The sequence below is a fragment of the Haemaphysalis longicornis genome, unplaced genomic scaffold (assembly GCF_048455015.1).
Source record: "Haemaphysalis longicornis isolate Haplotype H1 unplaced genomic scaffold, Haemaphysalis longicornis Haplotype H1 scaffold_7, whole genome shotgun sequence".
NCBI classification, from domain to species: Eukaryota; Metazoa; Arthropoda; class Arachnida; order Ixodida; family Ixodidae; genus Haemaphysalis; species Haemaphysalis longicornis.
In genome coordinates this window covers 17,498,672-17,520,507 of record NW_027526422.1, presented here as the reverse complement: position 1 = coordinate 17,520,507, position 21,836 = coordinate 17,498,672, and the positions used below count along the sequence as shown (strand labels likewise).

General features: G+C 48.3%; 1 protein-coding gene across 2 annotated transcripts in view; it reads left to right on the top strand.

Annotated features, from left to right (window-relative positions):
• Positions 1–14,219: 14,219 nt before the first annotated feature.
• LOC144144619 (monocarboxylate transporter 12-like) overlaps positions 14,220–21,836 on the top strand; it is a 31,032-nt gene continuing 23,415 nt past the window's right edge. The window contains exons 1-2 of one of the 2 annotated variants that reach the window (XM_077676139.1): positions 14,276–14,405; positions 18,375–18,467. Coding sequence is in view for 1 of the 2 variants with exons in the window: in XM_077676138.1 (XP_077532264.1) it covers positions 14,288–14,405 (118 nt within the window). In the remaining variant the exon portion in view is untranslated. Of the gene's footprint in view, positions 14,406–18,374; positions 18,468–21,836 lie in introns of both variants that reach the window. The other variant, XM_077676138.1, reaches the window with a different exon arrangement.

Sequence of the window (21,836 nt, the reverse complement as noted above, 5' to 3'; positions counted from 1 at the left end):
GCCGTGGGTTCGACTAACGTGTAACCGCAGCTTTCGATTTTCACCTCTCAAAAAACCATGTAGGTCACTTTGGGCTAATCGAAAGAATCAGAAGAGATCGCCCCCGAAGTTGCTCAGGGAATGCGATGATATAACTAATCAATCGTATAAAGGCAACTGCCATGAGCGATCGTTAGTATCGTTTGGTAAAACAAGTATGTATGATACGAGTAGTATCACGAGCTTCAACTCATGCCGAGGCATCCTTGGTTCCAGATGAATGAGAGCTCATGGGCATGTACAATGCAGACAAGCGAGGCTGCTGAAAGCGCCCAGCGGTAAGATCTGGTAACTAACAGCTGCGGTGTGGGTCTCGTTGTATATGCAGCGTCACTAACGCGGGTCACGGGATCAGCTCCTGCATGGGGCAGTTTCTCTGTTTCTGTGCATGGAAGGTTTAATTTAAACACGCGCGCTATTGGCACCGCTCGAGAAAAAAAGTAATTTATTAATTAAACGTAATTAATTTTGTGATAAGAATATTTTAGCGCAATGCCCGAGCACATTGTAATTAGTGTGATTCGGGGTCATTTTCTTTGCGTTTTTTTTCGTTATCCCAAGATAGGTCAAAAACTTGTAAAAGATACACAGTGGTGTCTTCTCCTTATTGAAGACATGGCCTAGTTAGTAGTGGTTGTGATTATCCCTATCACTCGAGTGGTTATGAGTAATCCAAAAATCCCAACCGCGAATAAGAGGAGCGAGAAGGAATCAGCAAATCAGCAAAAGGGAGCTGCAGTCAGGGGGCGAGGCTATACCACTCCTGTTTTTGCCTCCTTTCCAGCGTCCCAGTGCAGCCGCGCACGAGACACGAAAACTACTGCAGGTACAACGTACTAGAACACCTGAGTATAATCACTGCAGTTTTCTCCGTGACCTTTCCAAGATACGATTCTTAGCATTAAAATCGTCTCAATAGTGGAATTCTTGCAATGCACAAACTACTTCTGCGCCCCCACTTGCTTATCAAGCGAAATAGCAAAATCACCGTGCAATAAAATTGCTCGGCGAGACAACGCCCTTTCTTGTCCGTTTAGCCGTAATCATAAATTAGCGGCCGTTGTTGGGTCCAAACAATTCGGTGACCTCGTGCTTAGTGAGCCGGAGCGGCCTGTATGCGCGCTGAGTTTTGGAGAGAAGGAGACAGGCAGCCGCGGAGGCCGTAGCGAAGCTCCCGTCGACGTTCATATACCCGATTGAGGAGCGGGTGCAAGCGACTAAAACTGACCTCGAACGCTCTGTGCGCACTCGCGCCTGGCGTCACGCACATGCGGCTGTGCACGAGATTGCCCCTGCGTCCCGGTAAAGCGCGCGAAAAGACGACGAAGAAGGAAACCCGTAACGCGGTCAAGAACAACGGGCCTCCTCCGTGGCGGCCATTGTCAAACGGCGGACGGAGGAGGGCGATGGAGGACCGATATCGCCCGCAGTATCGCGGCTCCTTGCAGTGCCATAATTAGAATTGCCTGGCGCTCTCGCGGCCGGACGCGTGTTCGCTGCGATGACGTAACGCTGATCGACCAAGCACCAACTTGTGTAATTAGAATATTTTAGCGCAATGCCCGCGCATATTGTAATTAGTGTGATTCGGAGGCAGAGAATGCACTCGGGAGGGCACAGGACAGGAGCGGTAGGAGGTCAATAGGAGATGCCTTCGTCCTGCAGTGGACTTAAATAGGCTGATGGTGGTGATGATGATGGTGGTGGTGGCGGGGGTGGTGGTGGCGATAGCAGCAAAAGTTATTGCGCAGTAGGTGCTGTGGGCGCGGCAGGGGGAGGTTTGGGTTGTGAATGTTACGTGTGTAATATTAGACCTTATTAGTTCTGCGCCGCGGTGGTATGAACCCTAAGCTTAGCTGGTAATATAATATTTAGACTCCAAATCACCTCCAACTTTTGTTTTAACGCAACGTTTCTTTCAAAAGGACACGTCCAAATCTTTCTCTTAACATACTTATAAAACTGAAGCACTGCTGCCAAAGTTGTCTTTTGGGGCAGAAATACTCTATTCCGATTGTTTCTTTGGTCGCGAAACGTGCTTCTATGCTCAGCCACGGCAACGCCCTAGAGTTCTCGCGCAACCCCACAGTGCGTACATTGGCCTGAACGATAATAAAAAGGTTAAACCAAACGCTTTCAATTCACGCTTAGTAAATGCGATTAGCGGTTATAGGTCCCTGCAGCTCGGATGTGCACATTTCGGTTGCGGTGCCACGTGCGAAGCCATTTGAAGGCCGCTGCAAGATAGTTCAAGGGCATTCGAAGCCCCCACAAGGTCACGTGCTAGAAAAGTGTCTGTTATTGGCGAAGGGGCGCTAGCTCTGCTGTTAAGCAACCCATCTCGTGCCACATGCATTCAGCATATAGAGTTTTAGCGCACGCACAAGCGTACTGGGGGAGGGAGTTGTGGTAATGAAATCGGGATTGTGATGAGGAGGGGAGGAAAAGCGCCACAACTGTTTCGACTATGATATTCCCTCGAAATGACAAAAACACCAGAGTTTGCTCCCAGATGCATTCCACGGGGTGGCTAGAGCCTTACGCCAGGCAATCGCCTCACCGTGACACCCAGGCCTACCTTTTTAACACGAAAGTGTTTTATTCCCTGACACAAAAAGACTTCACTGACGTCATATCCGTCACGGAAATGAAGCCAATACAACGAAGCAAGCGGCCTGTCAAATGTGCACCCCTGCACACAAGGTCTTCTTGCGGGGGAGCAACCTTTAGTACCAAAGAGTACGTTATACTTAGGGTTGTTCGTTTTCGGGTTTTATATTTTAACACAAAAGTGTTTTATGACAGAGTAAAGATCGTTCCCCTCGAAGTCCGGTGTCGATCAGGAACCCAATCGCCCGGGCTCCGATTGATTTGGCAGGAGGCTGGCAGGGCGATGGTGTTGAAGTTCTTGGAGACGGCGGTCGAATTTACGAACTCGAGGCGTTGAGGTTGATTAAATGAAACGAGGAGTTTATATACAGCTATTTACAGTAGGAAAACTGGGTACATGGGTAACGAAAAGAACAACTTCAAACTTCAGCTAGACGCTAGCTCTGAGTGCGCACAAATCACTCGAGCTCCTCTACTTCGTCTAACTCTCCTATTCTCGGAGCGTACACAAACCGCTCGAGAACCAACGAGACCCTGTCTCGCCGCAAGATCCGTCTAGTTGCCCGGTACGGCGCTGTACCCTTAACCTCACCTCTAGGGGGCTCACAAATCCCAACCTAGCTTCAACGGTCGACACCTTGTCCCGCCGGGAACTGCCCAGCTCGGCGCTCAGACGAGAACGATTTCCAACGGCCAAGTTCGGCCTTATAAAACCTCGAGATCACCCTCTCTCGGGAACGCCCCTGTAGCGTTCGTACACACGTATGGGAGTGCCCAAATTCACGTAGACAGCTGTCACTCAGCACGCCACGGAATATTCAATGAGTCGCCGCCATCTCTGGGTCAATGGACCGCCCGCGGGCCAGCAGGCGCGTACGACCCCGAGGGGTGAGAGCGAAAGACGCGACTGTGCGTCATGCTGACCGGGCGTGTTAACAATAGAGACTCGTGCGGCGCTCGCCCCGACACCGGTAATTCCACCACCTCCGCGCGTCGAGCAGACGTTCCTGGAATCCGGCGGCGCTGTCTGCTTTCTCAATGGGGGATTATCCTTGTGGTATGCGGTGGGCCAGACAATCCGTCTCCCGTGCGCGCCGTGACGAATTGGCGACGACTGAAGCGCAGTGTTGGCAGTGCTACGTCGCTAGACAGAGCGGCGGGTTCTCACGCGCAGCCCGGGCGCCTGGCCGCTAATCTCATAAGTGGACCTTACAGCCAGGATGCACCAAGATTTTACTGACGTCATATCCGTCACGGAAATGGCGCCAGGGCACCTTTGCAGAAACGACCGGCCAGCAAAACGCCGCTTGCCAAACACACCCACAAAACAGCCGCCGACCCGCAAATCATGCTCAGCCGCAGATTCCGCTGCACATTTCAATTTCGTGCATTACCGACTCCTATAACAGAGGAATCAACCACAGGTTTCTTTTTGTAGTCTCCTGTTTCCATACGGCAAAAATGTAGGCACAGTTGGAGGCAGAAAAATTGTGCCACTGGGTTTTCGCTTTTGCAAGCATCAAACATTCTGCTCAACAGCCATCCATGAACCCCCGCAGGAATTTTTCCAGAAAGACGAAGGAGGGAGGAACATATTTGGACCAGATAACGGGTTTCCACAAAATATAGATAACGAATTAGAACCATTTCGCCCTGTGCGGAGGGATGCCCGGCGAAACTGGCACTGTGGTAGGATTTGCTATGTTGAATCTTGGCTATATTGGGGATTTGGGATGTTGAGGGGCAAGGACAGTGGCGCGGTACGACAGTACTGCACGACGGTACGACAAGGACTGCGAGGTACGACACAGCTGGTGGGCAGGGGCAATGACGTTTTATTATCGCGGCAGGGGCTCTTGTGCGCCGCACAGGTGGCTGCCGAAGTGGGCGCGGCATTGAGCAATGCCGGGGGTAGGGGGGAGGGAGACGCTTCAAGTGGCGAGGAGTATACGCGACTCGGAAAAGCGGCGGCGGCGGTGGAGAGGCTTACAAAGTGGCGCTGTAACCATACTCCCTCCGTGGATAGCCATGCTTCACTGTGCAACAACAATTGATGTGAAAAACGCAACTTACACCGATTATTTTAAAGTCGGCTTCACGTCTAAGCACAAGTACATTGCTGAGGAGATGTTTTAGGCGGCAGTAAAAGCCGTCTTACACCAAAACATGGAGGAGGCCCTAGAATATGCTGCCATTTTTTATTAATTTTTTAGATGCGAGGCCCCTTGGGGGCTCGGGCTGTCGTCGTCTCACGTCGTCGTAGTATCATGTAGTCCCGGTACTAAAACACCGGGACACTCGTTTTCTAACGCCTCGCGCTAGGACGTTTTACCTTCGTGGGAAAAACACGTACAAAAAGAACACACCGGGACACTCGTTCCAAAGCCTCGCGCTAGAACGCTTCGTGCTACAAAAACACGAGACTCACAGCAACGCTCTGCCCCTCTACACCCCAACGGTTTCGTCTCCGTGGGAAAAAAACGCCAAGGCGCCAAGAATAGACTTAAAAATTGCATGTTTCGTCCCTCTCCAAGTTTCACATTACGGTTTCATCTCCGTTGGCAAAAGCGCGGAATACACTTTTACACTGCATGCTTCGCACGTATACCCATGCTTCACGTTAGTGGAGATGGCCTGGGATTTTTTCGTACGCTACAAATTGTTCGTCTACGCTCGGTCTGACACCGGAGACGATCTGCTGCATCCTCACCATAGAAAGCTTGGCTGTAATAGTTATTATGTATACGTAAATGTGTCAGCGTCTCACAAGAACGGAATGCGCTCTCTGCATACTTAGAGTGCCCGATGATGCACAGAAACTAAATAGGAAAACAATGCGCAGCACTTTCGACATTGCATATTGCTTGACCCGGTACGTAGTCCCACGACGCGGTGGTGTAATAACCTGCTGCGATTGCGTTAGCGAAAGCCAAGACCCTCGCAACACTTGAAACATGTATAGTTATTCGCCACGGGCGGCGCAGACAATCAATGCCCCACGCGGCGCATGCAGGATGCGCCAGAGAACGCGGTGGCATCGAACTGTAATCTAGAGCGACGTCATGCCGGTAGCGGCGACACTGGGTCAGCTTGGCGCGGCGCTTGCAATCACCCAATTAATGCACGTGCTGTTGTGCGCGCACGTATGCCTTCCGCTGCGTTAGCTGCCTCTAACTCGCGCCTGGTTCGAAGAAAAGGGCAAAGCCGGTATGCGTCGCAATAAATTTTACTTCACGCTCCGTCTGCAGAGTTAGCAGTTCAGCGGGACAGTTTGGGACGCTTTATTCGACGCTCATTTTGAAGCGAAGCTTTAGTGTCCTCACTGATGCCGTTGTACACCAATACACCCTACCGGAAAGTCAATTTTCTCTGACAATAACGATGAATGGTCGTGGGTAAAGTGACATAAAGTAACACTTCCCGCGGCCAAAATCGAACCTGGGTTCCTCACGTCATGAAGCCGGCGTCAATTTTTTTTATTTCGATAGTATGCCCGTTGGCATAAATGCAATGCTACAAGCATAGGCTAACTCCGGTTTCGCGAAGAAACGCAAGGAGGGAGCGGTGGTGGGGTCCCCATATCCACCGATGAAGGTCAGGTGGTCTGTCAGGGAGGAGGCCTGTAACTCGAAGGGGACGCTTTCTGGCCGCTTCCAATGAAGAGCACGTCCACAGCAAATGTTCTGTGTCCGCATCTTCGGCAGGAGCCGTGCAAAAGGGGGCAGTTCTGTGCGAACGGGGCATGGTAGCGTGGTGGCCACTCCCGGGCCGATTGCTCCATTTCGACATGCTGGAAACGAACCCCAAGCAGCAGGTACCGATTCGCGCCGTGCACCCCAATCCCAAACGTTAGGCCTACGAAGTGCACACCCGAGAGTTGCTGCGGGTGTTCTAGAAAATTGATGCGTGCCTCCAGAGTGGCACATACCCGCAGTGTTGGATTGGCCATCCAAAGAATCCATCACGAGAGAGCGTCGCGTCCAACCATCGTCGTTGTTAAACGAAGGGGTGCACGATTTTTTATCCAGCCTCGGTGTTCTCTCGTGGCTATGCAAGTCGTTAACAAGTATCTATGAATAATAAACAAGACCTTACACGAATTATGTGGGACAAGGGCCTTCAAGACAGTTGTATGAATCTGCGAATGTCTCAGGTCTTAACCCCCGTAAGCTTCTCGCCGAAATGGGAATTGACAGATAGGACTGAGCATTCATTTTAGGGTCACCTTTCGAGGCATACACTAGGCTTCGGGGCCTCTTATCAAAGAGACTCTTAAAAAAAGGACCTTTTTATTAGTACAAGGCTTTGGGATTCTTTTATTAAGCCGTGTGTCATGCATCGTGTCGCACGTTGTGTACGGACGGACAGATTATTGCGAACAGCCGTCAAAGGATGCGCACGCATTAACTGCGTTTTTGCCTCGGTACGATGCAACACACATACCTTTAAAGAGAGCCGCGCTGCAGATATCTTTTGGAGATAGGCGAGACAAGTATGAGCTCTTCCTTCCTCTTTGTCGTTTCGGACAGTGCGAGCAAACACATCCCGCAGTTCTTGAGAGGCAACAACGAAAGTGCCTTCCTGCTTCACTTCGGTTTATTGTGCACATATGGTCAATACGTACCGGTGTCTGTTACCGGTGAACGCCGATAGAGGAAAAAATGCAGGGCAATAACGATAAACGCGCCAGTCTGGTTCCCTTCCCCCTGGGGTGGTTCGAAGAGTCGGGACGAACTTGTAGATACGTCCAGTGGCAAGTGGTGGGAACGCCTTAGTGTCACCCTTGAACCCGTGCGCTTTCGTTATTTCTCTACCGCTTTCTGCGCACTAGAATATTCCAATGAGTACGAGAGAGCGCCTTTCAATTCGCATTTGAACAGCCTTCGTGACCCTTATTGTAGAGGAAAGACCGGTGCTTCGATCAGTTAGCCAGCCGCAAAAACACAGTGGGATCTACGCGTGTGCCAGCCCGATAGAGCAATATTCCGGACAGCACCACCACGTGTTCAAGTTCTATGCAACGGGAGCCCAGTTTCACCTTCCTGGCGAAAAGCAAAAACACCCGTGTGTACGAGATTTCGACGCACGTTAGAGATTCCCAGGTGGTCAAAATTAATCCGGAGCCCTCCACTGCGGCGCGCCTACAATCAATCAGTTTCACCTTCCTGCGTGGATCACGCGTCTTCAAAATGAGTAAAGGGCTGCGGAAAAGTTTTAAACTCAAATAGTAACGTGCATTATAATCGTACCACGTTGTATTACCTCTCTTCTTGAAGTCCAGCACCGACGAAGGAACCATGATTTGACGTCTGTAAATCGTGTGCCGCGAGTATAGACCCCCGCGTGTTTACGGGATCATGCAATCCTCTGGCTGCCTTTTCACCCCACGTCAACCCCAGTGAGAACCTTTTGTCATATCTCAAGATACGATAGACGAAACGAATTATAATAGTCCAAATTAGAACGTATACCAACTTGTTAACACGAAAATGTTTTATTCCGGGATTCACGAAGATTTCACTTGCGCCCCATCCGTCACGGAAATGACGCTAGTACAACGAAGCAAGCGGTCTGTAAAGGGTGCACCCCTGCATACAAAGTCTTCCGGCGGCGAAGCAACCTTTAGTACTAAAGAGTACGTTATACTTGGGGTTGTTCGTTTTCGGGTTTTATCTTTCAACACGGAAGTGTTTTATGCCGGGATATACCAAGATTTAACTGACGTCATATCCATCACGGAAATGATGCCGGTACACATTCGCCGAAGCGACCCGCCAGCAGGACGTCACTCGCAAAGCACACCCACAAGACAGCCGCCGACCCGCAAAGAATGATCAGCTGCAAATTTCGCTGCCCATTTCACTTTCGTGTTTTACCGATTCCTATGACAGAGGAATCAACCACAATTTTTCAGAATTAGACAACCATAGAAGGCAGACGGGCAATGATGTAGGTGCGCTCATGGCGAACTACGGTCATAAGATGCAAATGCCACTTAATTAGTCAGCTCTGTCCACCTCCCTCCTCTCGCCCAGCGGCTCACCAGTTTCCAATAAGCCAGAGCGCTCTGCGGCGTTCAATTCGACACGAACGCTTTCGCATTGCAAGCTCGTAAGAAGCGCTCCGGTGTCCTCGGAGTCCCTCAGCTCCTTCTCGCAACTGTTATGCGGCGCCGTTGTAAGCACGTGTCGCGCCGGGCAGCTCCTTTGTGATCCCCGTGGAGTCTTCGGCGAGTCAAAGAGCTCACGGACCCCGATAGCGTGGCTGTGTCAGGAAACCAGGCTACGCAATCGAGCCACTGACAGCAGACGAACGAGGTCACATCCGAGGCGTTCTTGGTCGTGGAGGAGAAAACACGTCAAGGGCCGCATCTTTTGAGAGAGACGCCTGAGATAAGGGCTGGATTGTGAGTATCACCAGCGCATAATAGACCTGCCGCGAGTATCCGACCCACAGGCCTAGCTTCCCAAGTTTTAGATAGATGGATCGTTTATAATGTCACTGCATGCAACGGCCGTATCGCCTCCACGGCAGAGCTCAGCCTCAAAAAGTCCAGCCCAGCTTGTCGATGAGATGCGCATAGACGCAAAGTATATGCGACGACTATACGGCGTGGTGCAAAACGTGAGAAAGACACCCTGATCACAACCGCCTCAAGTTACGGCTAAAATTTTGTTGCTTACTCCGGAAACTGAATTAATGGTTATCGCAATGCAATGAAGTTATAAATGAATATAAAAAGAGTATCGGGGAAGAAAAACGTAATAAAACCAAGCCCAAAATCACGGGTTAAACAAACGAGAGCTGCACAACCACTTATCAAAATGCGCGTACGAGTGATAAGTGTGCGACTCTTGGGCAAAGAGAAACGTAATTGGGTGTGTACGATAAGTCAGTGGTATATCCAGTTCACAATGAGGGTGAACACAGGAACACCAAGAACAGCCTGCAGGAGCTCCTGCGAACTGGAAACTCCATTTGAGCGGTGCTTCTGCAGTGAGGTGCACCTCATCAGGGCGCGGGACCGTTTTTTGCTCTGCCGCATGTCGTCTGCTGAGGCCCACTCCCAGTTGTTTCTTTTTTTTTTCGGTCTAAAGTTATTTTGGAGTCATCGGTACTATACGATACAAAAATACGACTGACCTGTTATGCGAATGACATTTTGCGCCGTTGAGGACCCCCGCATTAGTTGTGTATAGAACTTCTTTTACCGTATTTTCTAAGCCAATTTCAAGATCGTTGAGAATGTTCTTGGCTGCTAACTGGGGCCCCCCTTTGCTGGGTAACGGATGAACTGAGAACCACGTCGCTCGCGAAGAAAGAAGTTGAGAGCGTACAATACATTTGTGCCAGTGCTCGCTTCCTTCACTTATTCTGGCACTTACTGAAGTATACGGGAAGCTGACAATAGACTGATCTGCTCTTCTTCCCTCTCCATGGTTGTAAGCATTGGAGTACGCAGTGGCCGTGCCCTCCCAGGGCCGTCCCAATTTTCTTATTCTTAGAGTTGCATAGACGGGGATACGGGATTTGCCTACCATCAAATTCCAACCTCCGATTATTCATTTCTGGGCCAAGCCATGCGCTAAGCTCACTACGAAGGGCAGCTACGTTTACGTTAAATGCCCTCGAAGAAAAACACAAAATGAAAGAAACAAACCGGAGTACGGTAACAATATACATACATACATACATACATACATACATACATACATACATACATACATACATACATACATACATACATACATACATACATACATACATACATACATACATACATACATACATACATACATACATACATACATACATACATACATACATACATACATGCATACATACATGCGTGTATGTATGTGCGAATCAAAAATGCTACAAGTAGGATTACACGTGAAAGTATATCGCTGTACTGAGTGCCTTGAACTACTTACCGGTGTCGCAGCCCTCGCACTACGGACGGGATAGCTCACTCAGTCGTGTTGTTAGCTCTGCTCCTATCGGCAAACAGGGTCCACCTGTCTAAATGCAGCCCTCCATTCATTCAGGGCGCCGTTCCGTGATGGTCGCCACGGCTGAGCCAACCGAGAAATTGTGTTAAGGGCGCGGTGCTTTGGGCACACAACGCATTACCATGGGTTTTTCGTGTTCGCTGTTTGGTGCATTGCCATCTATAGTGCTGATCCTGAAGGCACGGGAAATGAGAAAAATGAAAACTTTTGCGTGCAAGCAACCCCCCAAAAAAAAACGATGTTATTAAAACAGGTGCAAGTTACCACACATAACAAGAGACATAAATAAGCTGTTGAGTATTACGTTCTGCGTCCCTTTACGGGTCAAGTTCACGCGTTTGATGTATCTGGTTTGTGTCAGCCACCTCACGCGCGGTTTTGCGTTCTCAGCCACAACACTGGTTTCATCCACTTGAAACCCTCAGTAAAAGCAGGCGTTTATGTGAGAGAAGAACTTTTTAAGGCGTATCCATCTTTGGCTAGTAACAGCGGGTTTCGGGGGGTTACGATCAAATTTTCATCCGTGATTTACGGGGTCCGAAACACCAGTAGCACGAGCCATGGTCCTTCAATAATAGCGCATGAAGGCGAAGTATGTCCACACAAAACTTTCCCAAACCACTGGCACTCTTGGCAAGGTTCATACATGTCAACATTGCTTAACGCACAGGTAGTGTCGGGCGCATTTAAAGCAAAACAAGTGTACATAAACAAAAATTCCAGCGTTTCTATTATTAAAGATATGCATTGATCTCTTCATTACGAAAACAGATTAGAAGGACTGTTGGAGAACGTGACATGACCTAACGTCAGGTCATGTTCTGAAAAAAAAAATCACACAGCCCTGACTACTTCAGCACCTTCACGCTCAAAAGAAAAAGAAAACTTGAAGAAAACGAAAAAAAATGACAACGTAAAAGACGTTTTCGGCTTTAAAAACGGTTTCAAAAAGAAAAAGATTCTGCCTCGCGCTGTCGTGAGCGGCGCCAAACAAAACAAAAAGAAAACATGAGGAAACTCGGCTTGACCGGCGGCAACAATTGCATGCAACTACCAGTTTGAACCACACACATCCGTTCAACTCATACAGGTCACGTCAATGTAGAGCGCGGCGAGGACGATTCAATTATATATAAATGAAACTCAGTGTACGTCAATTCTCTCAATAGAGAGTTTCGGTCGATTTTTTTTTTTTTGCTTTTTAGATTTACCCACATGCGACGTAGCACACCAAGCGCTTCTCTAGCGGAATAACACTTACCAAATTAAGCCTTCTCTCTCTATCATAGATGATGATGGTCATTCAATTAGTGCTATCCCAAACATAAAAGTGAATCAGTTTTATTATAAACAGTGTTCATATAACGGTGCGACTTCCAGCGCAGATGCCAGTGCACGAATTCCGAGCCGCTTACAGATAGATATAAATCAGGCGCGTCGGTTAACACACGTTAACGTACGCGTGCAGAAGACCGTTTTCTTCGCTTCACGCATGAGTTGACGAAAAGGATTTGTTCATTTTGTTCTTTACGGAATTTTCGCCCTAGAAAATAAAAAAAAAAATTGTGGTTGATTCCTCTGTCATAGGAATCGGTAAAGCGTAAAGCACGAATGTGAAATTTGCAGCGAAATCAGCTGACCATGATTTGCGGGTCGGCGGCTGTCTTGTGGGTGTTCTTGGCGAGAGACGTCCTGTTGGCGGGCCGCTTCGGCAAAGGTGTACAGGCGTCATTTCCGTGATGGATATGACGTCAGTGAAATCTAGGTGTATCCCGGCATAACACACTTTCGTGTTAAAATATGAAACCCCCAAACGAACAACCCTAAGTATAACGTACTCTTTAGTTCTAAAGGTTGTTTCCCCGCAAGGAGACCCTCAGTGCAGGGGTGCACCCTTTACAGGCTGCTTGCTTCGTTGTACCGCCGTCATTTCCGTTACGCATATGACGTCACTCAAATGTTTGTGTATACCGGAATAAAACACTTTCGTGTTAAAATTAGTCAGATGTCTCAGCTTACGCACATAGTTTCCTAAGAGTGAAAGACAATATAGAATACTCCTTATTGTTGACGCGGAACACGACAATTACAATTCTTCACGTTCAGCTTTTTGGCAAATGACAAGATTAAAGCGGTTATTACTGTTGCTTTAGCATATTATTTTGTCAAGAGAGAGGGCCAACTTAACAAATTTTAATGCAGAGGGCAATATGTTGCCGCTGCCTGCTTTGCAGCCAAAGCTTTGGTGGTGTAAGGATATATGTTTTGTTATTTAGATGCACGGGGCCAGATAAAGTAAGAGTACTGACCCAGGAGAGGATCCGAATACAAGCAAAAATTAATTTAACGGTTTTTTCGCACGGTTTAATGCTCTGAAGAAGCTAGTAGTTGACACCTATGCCCTTCATATGCTGCTGAGCATAGCATCGCCATTCGCCGCTCGAGTTTAAAGTTTGAAGGGCATCCGCTAGTTCCGTGGCAGCCGGCTATGAGTTACAAAGGCGTCTTGTCCCTGCACGTTGCAACGCCGGGCAGTAAGCTCAGCGGCTTAGATTTACAAGTAAGGCGATACCAAGAAAACACAAGTAATGCAACACGGAGTAGGCTGAACACCGAGCTCACTCCAGCGCTTCAAAGGCCAATCCCTGGCATCCGCCAAGACGATTCCCACACATAACTCCCATGATGGCACACTCATTCAACAGCGGTTCCCTCGATAGTAAACATGGTACGAAACGTAACTAAATGCGTTTAACGAAGAACAGTTAGTCGTGTAGTAGTCAGTCACGTCTCTCTCTCTTTCTCTCTCTCTCTCTCTCTCTCTCTCTCTCTCTCTCTCTCTCTCTCTCTCTCTCTCTCTCTCTCTCTCTCTCTCTCTCTCTCTCTCTCTCTCTCTCTCTCTGCATTCCGCCTTTTGTTGACTCGCTCATCAATTCCTCTTTTCCTTTCTTCATTCAGTGTCACTTGAATTTTTTTCCTGCACTTATTTGTGTCCTTTCTTATCCTTTTTCATTAATTTTAGGTGTACCTATTTTCTAATTTTTGTTCTTGTTGCAAACACACACACACACACACACACACACACACACACACACACGCGCGCGCGCGCGCGCGCGCGCGAATCTCGCGTTTTTTCTTTCTTCCAGAGGTCGTATCTTTTTCGTTGTTTAGGCTTAACCAATGCAACAGGAGGGAATGCATTATGCTTACGTCAACAGCTTGCAGTAACGTCGTGACAAGATCCTTTTCGTTGTTTAGCCTTAACCAATGCAACAGAAGGGAATGCAACAGCTTGCGGTAACCTCGTGGCAAGCTCTTTCGCCACCAACCATCGTTCCCTCATTTTCTGCGCACTACACAGCACCTGCCATGCATCCTATCATTTTTAGCGCTACCGGCAAAGCTCCTTCTGTACATTGAGCTTGGGAAGTGCTTTGCATAGGCGTCGCAGCGCGCCGAGTGTGCCCATAAGAGTAATGCGCGTTCACGCAGACGTTCCACTTTCCTTATCTGGCCCTCTCCGATAGTGGGGTCAACAGAGAAGCCAGCTCTCTCCTGTTCCCGAGCGCCGTTCGTCGATTAGCTGCGAGGTTACGAGCTGGCTCACGTCAGCTGTTACAATGTGAATGCGGCTTCCGAGGATCCCACTTCCCTCACGGCAGCGCTGGCTTACCTGTGAGGCCCTTGTCCCCGTCGGTATACCTTCCACGCCGCCACCGAAAATCGCCCATCCTCATCGTGAAGGTAAATGACGTCTAGCCGTACGTCATGCTTCTTGAGAGTTTGTTATTCGGGTCAAAACGAAAAAGGCAAAGTGCTCCAAGTGTTTTAGTCAGCTACTACAGTCATCAGCCTAGTTTAAATGGCAGTTCCAAACATTCCTTGTGTAAGGCATTGGATCTCAGCACGAGTAGCATTCAAGTCAATAGATACGAACATTCGCGAAATAGAAATTACTTTCGACTGGGAAGGCATTTTTGGCGTGAAAACCGGAGACAAACCTTACGATTCATTCGAGCTAGAAAGCCCTAGCGAGCGCAGCAGGTCGGATGGCAATTAGGTTACAAGAAATTTTTAAAACGAAGACTTCCAGTGAGCTCTCCGCTACATCACATTGTACCGAAATTATTATGTGACTGGAAGTGAACACAACAGCGCATTTTTATCAACGTTCATTAACACTTATGTAAGGAGATCATATTATTGATACGAAGCCATCCTTTTTTTTTGCCAAAACGTGTGAAATTCGCGAGTCAATGATCTGCGAGAAATGTTTGCACATAAAAAGCAAGTGTCAATCTTTGTTAAAAGGTTTCCGGTCGTCCAGAAGCCACACGACAACGAGTATGGTGACATCTCGAAGCGCGCGAAGGAGGAATGACGACAGTCATTTGTGAAAGATAGTCACGTGTACACAATGTGGGTGATATTCCTAGGCTCGACTAGCCACAACCGTGTGTGTGAACCTTGTTTAAAATATGAATATTCAGTCAGCAATTAAGACTTCAGACTGATCTTCTGAGGTACCTCTATAATAGACCCACATTACTATAAAAGGACAGCACCCGAATATCAGAGGGCGAGATTGCATGTATTTATTTAAAATCAATCCAAAGCTTTTCAGTTTTGGCAATGTTTTTCTTGAAGTAAATGTGTGTGAGAGGCATCTCCTGGTCGGATGTTTCTTGCGCCTCGTGCGCAAGGCCCAGCTCACAGACAATATTGGCATCTAGGCGTTAGTCATCCCACTGCTCGCATTAGTCGTTACACCCGATTCACTTTTATATGGCACCTTAAATCCACCTGAAATTATAGTTCATTTTTAAACGACAGAGAATTAAGATAACATATTTCATTGTGTTTGGTGTGTATTGAGCCATATGTTCAGTCAAGTGTTGGTGGGCGAAGTCCTTATTCGCCCGAAACAAGGGTGAGAGAACGCGCCTCTCTTGGTTTTAGTGACATATTTGCCTATTTCTAAGTGACTTCTCAACAGTGAACAGTTTGTAAACAGCGGCCATAGGCATGCGTTTTGGTACAAACATGTTCCCGGCGTTCAGCCACCGATAAAGACTTACCTTGAGCAGCATATTAATTGCATAAACAATATTTTATTCACCATGTACGCATCACGTCCCCAGTTTCTCCTCTCATTGAATGTGTAAGCTTAAATTAGGACCAAATCACGGTGAATTCCTAGCATAGAGCCTGGCAGCAGATCGTAAGAAGACACGCAAGCGAATGCGTGCACGCACTGCCAATGAGCTCCTACTACTCCCTGTACAGGAAATAGGGTCGAGCGAATCATGTCCACGAGAGGGGAAGTCACCCTATAGTCGACCAACTACTTTTCCTCGCAATACGCGGCAGCTGCATGCCGTACCGCGGACAGTAAAAAGCGCTCACGATGATCACGTGACTTTGCTCATGTGTACCTACTGGAAAATCTTCGCGTGCTACCAGACATACACAATCACCACCATAATAATAATCATCATCAGCAGCAGCAGCCTGTTTGTGTACTGTTATACGATTTAGGAGATGTCATTGTCACACATTGCAGAGACCCCTGCGACAACTGTAACAGTGGTGGGTACAGAGAGGGTGGAGGGGGATGCGTTTGTCCCCATTTCTGCAAGTTTCTTTAAAGTTAGCACACCACGCCTACATAGAGAACCACTCCCTTAGTTGAGGCTGTGCTCCAAAGTATCCTCCACCCCCTTTTAATCCCGACTATTCTCCGACAAATCAGTTTGTATACCCGTCTGTGAACTACATTCTTAACTAAGACCAAGGGGAAATGCTCTCGTTGATGCCTTGCGAATGTTAATTTTAATGTATGTCGCATTACCGCCAAGCACAATTTCTCATGTCAAGCTGTAGCCGTGAAAGACATTCGTTGCAACATCAATCGGTTGAATCGGTGTCGATCGCGCGAGAGGACCACAAGCGAAGGAACGTGTTCGGGTCTGCATGCTACTGCGCCTGAGTTTCAGCGGGCGTACATATATTTTTTATTAATGACTGCTTATGAGCGTGCTTACAGCATTCCTGCTACGCGAGCTCGAAATTTACCATCTCTTCCTAAGGAGAGTTGAGGGAAGTGCGAAAGCTAAAAGTGCGCCCAACCTTCTCTGGAAGTGTGTCCAATGGATCCTCAAACCTTCAAAGACCGAAATCGCAAACGATGAATGAGTCTATGCGACGATTTTTTGCGCGCCAAGTAAACGCATCTACGAACGATCTAAATACATACCGACACTTGGTTTATGAGATAAAGGTAAACTATTGCACTCCTTCTTCGGGATCGATGCGTGCATTGTTTTATCTAGAACCGTTAATTCTTTGCAATTTCCAAGTAACCGTTTTGACACAATGGAAGTACGGTGTCGCACGCGCGCCGTGTGTCCAGCGTTCTTATCAGAGCTTTACGGTCGACCAACCGGTCTATGAGGAAATGCGTTAGTTTTTTGACAGAACGCTGTCGGCCCACTAAAAAAGCTTACGCTTTAAAAACCATTGAAAGGGCGATGACAAGCGTAACGCTTAGATAAGAGACGAGCGTCATTGATTAGGGACCAAATCCGCATAGAAGACGTCCTAGCTGAAATTAACTGAAAGAAGCGGAGTTGGTAAAGCCATACGATGCAGAGAGCGGGCAACAGGTCAGCCGCCCGAGTAACAGGAGGGCTGCGGAGATACAGGATGGAAAGAGGACAGATAACTCGCTTTTTGAGATGAGAAACATCGTCGGCAGTTAGCGCATTCGCACAACGCAGGATAAGAACGCTGGTCAGTCTATGAGAGAGACCTTCGTCCTGTAGTGGACACCAAAAGGCTGATGATGAGTAGGATGGTGAAAACAGTCGTAATTGTGAAGGCCGCTTCTAAGACCGGATGCAGCACAACTGCAGTTCGCAGCAAAATCAGCGCATTCGCGTGCGGGAGTGGTCACATCCTGCGTCCTGGGCGCGACGGTGACGAAGTTATCTAATCTTACTTGGCACAACCACCGTATTCCGGCACCTTGAAACCCTCCCCCGCACACTGGCCTCGCGAAAGCATGCGAACCACTTAAGCGACTTCCGCACTGCGTCCACGGAAACAAAGCCCGAGCGAACTCACACGCAGCGACATTAACGAAAGGAACAAAAAAAAAAAGGATAGAGGGAGGGAAGAGGGGGCGGGAGAGTTGTTCTAGCTGGCCACGAATGACCGGCGCGAAAGCGACACGTGCTGAGGAGGTGACTGACACCGCATCGCTCTCGCTTTCGGCGCGCGCGCGCGCGACAAGCTCCCCTTCCCCACCACGGCCGACTCCTTCTCCGCGCGGAAGCAGAACGCCTCTCGGTGGGGAAAGGGATGGTGCGAGGGTCGCTTCCCCGTTGTCTTCTCGCGCTGCCCGCTCCATCCGAGCAGTGTCACACGCACAGTGCAAAGCGTCGCCCGCCGGAGCGGACTCTCTCCGTACCGAGACGCGCGCGCACGCACGCTACTTCCCTTGACGTAACCCGGCCGGCTGCTTGGTTAGCTCGCCGACACGCTCCTCGTGACCCCAAAGCACTGCCGCGCACCGCCGAGTTCGGAAAAGAAGAGAAGAGCGGGAGCTGTTCGCCGCTAGGAGCGAAAAGAGGGACGCGACGGCTTCTTCCTCGGAGGCGGCGAGAGGAGTGTTTCGCAAGTCTGTCATCCTCCGTGCGCGCGTCCTTACAGCGCTGCCGTGTGCTCCTGTTGTGTGATCTGCGCCGACTCTGTTCACTGCCGGCCGGCAGCGCGGCGAAAAGAGCGGGACTTTCGAACCCACAGGTCAGTGAACGGGCCCTTGTTTCTTGCTTCGAGTGGCCGGATGCCTACTGCCTATGACTACAGGGAGGGTACGACTTGAATTTTAAGCAATGCTTGCTCCAAACGTTTCCAAAACGCTTTACTGGCGGGGCAGAATCGTCTGCGTGCAACTCTGGCGGGGGAGTGAGAAATGTGTTCAACAGGTCTCGGGAAGATTAGGGCACAGGCAAAGAAAGTCGGACAGCGGGGCACTTGGCAGGCTGGGCCGGTTTTATAGACATTTGAGGCTACGATAATCCTGGTATGCAAAAGAAAAACGAATTTTAAAGCTTTTCTATTGGGCCAATGTTATAACCGAGGTACGAAAACAAATATTTTTAGATTCGGCGTTGTTTCGAAGTAAAAGACCGTAGTCATAAAAACGGCTCTTGAAGTAATGGCCCACGATCTAGGTATTGCGTATTTCTGAAACAGAGACATGCAAAAAACAAAAACAAAAAATATCTCGCGCTCATGGGCTGGTCATTGCAACGCTATATCTTCAGCTATAGCAAAGTTGCTGCTGTTTGGATTTGCTGTTGGTTTATACCATAGACAGTATAAGTTCGGCTGTCATTACAACTTACCTCATCACCCAGCTGACGAGTTCACCGTGCATTAAGAGCACGCCTGCGCCAGGTGTTTCTACGGTGAGTTCGGCTTTAGATTTCAATTCACCGTTATGGGTAGAATGCACCATCATAAAAAGAATACAAATGAAATTGCCTGTTCCAGCTTCATGATGTGTACCTCCATGGCGTGCACGTTCATACACGCCGGAACGCTTTATGATTTTTCTGAGCTAAAATACTCGTTTGTTTCGTTTCTTTTTTATTTTCTTTCTGTAGCCGCCGGTTAATGTGCCGTGCTTTCCTTTGATTCGAGGTATCGGCCTCTACTCCGCAATGTATAAAGCTCGTCCTTTGGGCCGTCTCCTGCTGATAAGGACCGGTTTCCTAGATAACATGTATGTTGGCTTTCGACTGACAACGCAGGGTCATTCCTTTTTTTTAAAAGTTTTGCACGAATCTTTGTTTTAACAACCTCTCCACCTCCCCCTTTTTTCACTGCTTAATAAAGCTTCATGATCAAAGTTTTTGCGCTCTCCCTCCATCGTTTAAGACAGTTTACTTCAGTGATATTTGTTTGGTCCACTACTTCTTTTCATCTTCGCGGTTACGCTACATTTCATTCGGCCTGCGGAAATGTCCAACCCGGAAAAGCTCACGACAGCAACGCCGCGGCCATTTTGCTGCTACAAAACACGAAACAAGCATTGTAAAGGCGCGCACTTTTCCAGGCAGCAGTTCTGCAGGGGCGTTTGAACAACTGCAAGTAAACGGCAGCCGCGGGGAAGTTTTTAGCGCACTTCCGAAGAGCACGCGCTAGGGTTTTAACATTCGATGGGGGAAGGTGGGGTTAGAACACTGTTTCGCAAACTGAAAGTGTGGGCGACGACGGAGACAGTGGGAATTGCCTCAAGAGCGAGCGGAAAGGCACGGTAACCAAACAGCCAAGGTAACCAAAAAAGAGGCAAGACAGATGGAAACGGATAAATGGAGAGAGAAAAAAATGGAAGCTAAAACGTCGTTAGAGGTGTACATGGCCGAGAAATTGGACATCAGAAAGGAAAATTTCTACGATAATTCCCAGGGCAGTGCTTTGCTTTTTGAGGCTAGAGCAGGTTGCTTGCGGACTAAGAGCTTTGTGGGGAAGTATTCACAAAATGATGGGGTATGCGTGGTCTGCGGAAAGGAAACAGAAACTATGCGGCACATAGTGTTAGAATGCGAGGGTATCCATCCAAATCTACATGAGGGGAATATTCGGCTTCCAGAAGACCTAGGATTTAAGGGTAGCACAGAGGAAGTTAACTTCAAGGCTGTCGAGGGGACGAAAAGAAGATTAGAATGCTGGTGGACGAAAAGAAGAAAGGGGTATATTGCCTAGGACAGTTACCACCTGTAACAGGGAAAAAAAAGTATTTTGTGCCTAATAATTTTTTGTGCCTGCCCCAAGCAGAGCTAGTATTAAACCAAGAGTATAAAACATAGGTATATTAGTCCTTTTTGGTACGATGACACGCCATCACCCCGCTACAAATGGAAAACCAATAGCAATCATCATCAGGTAGAAGACGCCCCCGCGCAGCTATTAACCCGTGCGCGTGGACTCCCAACTGGGGAAAATACGGCATCATGCTGCAGGACAACTGTGACGCAATAAAAGGCCGCTGACCAGCGTTCCAGGGCGCGTGAGCGAGAAGGATACCAGCGTAGGCGGTAGGGGCCCGTCGGGTTCACAAATGAATGCGTAAACCGCTCTGTTACACACAGAGACCCTAAAATTGGCTTCACCACTATAGACAAATGCATTGCTGGGGAGATATTTTTTGCAGGGGCAATGTAAGTGCTTTGGTATCAAAGTACGAAGTCTCTAGCGTCTTTTAATTAATAACTCTATGAGACCCCGCGTGTCTTGACGCAGCGCTATACACTTATCCATCTTAAAGTCAGCTTCACAAATATACACAAATGCATAACTGCGGAGAAATTTTTTTCTGCGTCAATATAAGAGGTCTGATATTACTTAACCATGATGGTCCTAGCGCCTTTTATTAAGTTCACTCATAAGACTCCATGTATAGTTGTAAACCGCTATAGAGCAAGCTTTAAAGTCCGCTCCACTTCACACAAATAAATGCAAACATATTTTCCAGGGCAATAGGAAGGGCATATGAAAATATGAAGGTCCTAGGGCATTTCCTTAAATATACCGCTTAAATTAAGGACCCCATTTGTCGCTGTGTCGGGCTTTCTACAAAGCGTTTTTAAAGTTGGCTTCACTAGTACACATAAATGCATTGGCGGAAGAACCTTTAAGGGGCAATATCAGTGGTCTTGTCGGAGAGTGCGACACACCAAGAGTTTTTCACTTCTGACTCAAAAGCGCGATCCAGATGAGGACGAATGAATACGGCCCTAGTTGTGACAAGCGCCGTTGAGGGTAGGAGTTCGAGTCGTTGTCTTCATTCGTCCTCGCCAGGGTTGCGCTCTTGAATCAAAAATGAATTCGTACCAACTCGCCCAAACCTAACACCAAACGGTACAGACGAGAAAGCAGGTTTCTTTGTTCAGTCTACACAGGCATGCAACGCATTTAAAATGTTTGTTCGCTGACATAAATAGGCCACACAACCGGAAGTGTGCTAATAGCATAACATCGGCGCTCATAAGCGACGGCTCCCCCCCCCCCCCCCCCCTTTTTAGAAATTCGTCCGTCCGCAATGCCCAACACGATGCGCTCCACAGGTGTACGTCGTTCGTATGGGTAGTAAGAAACTAGAGCCCC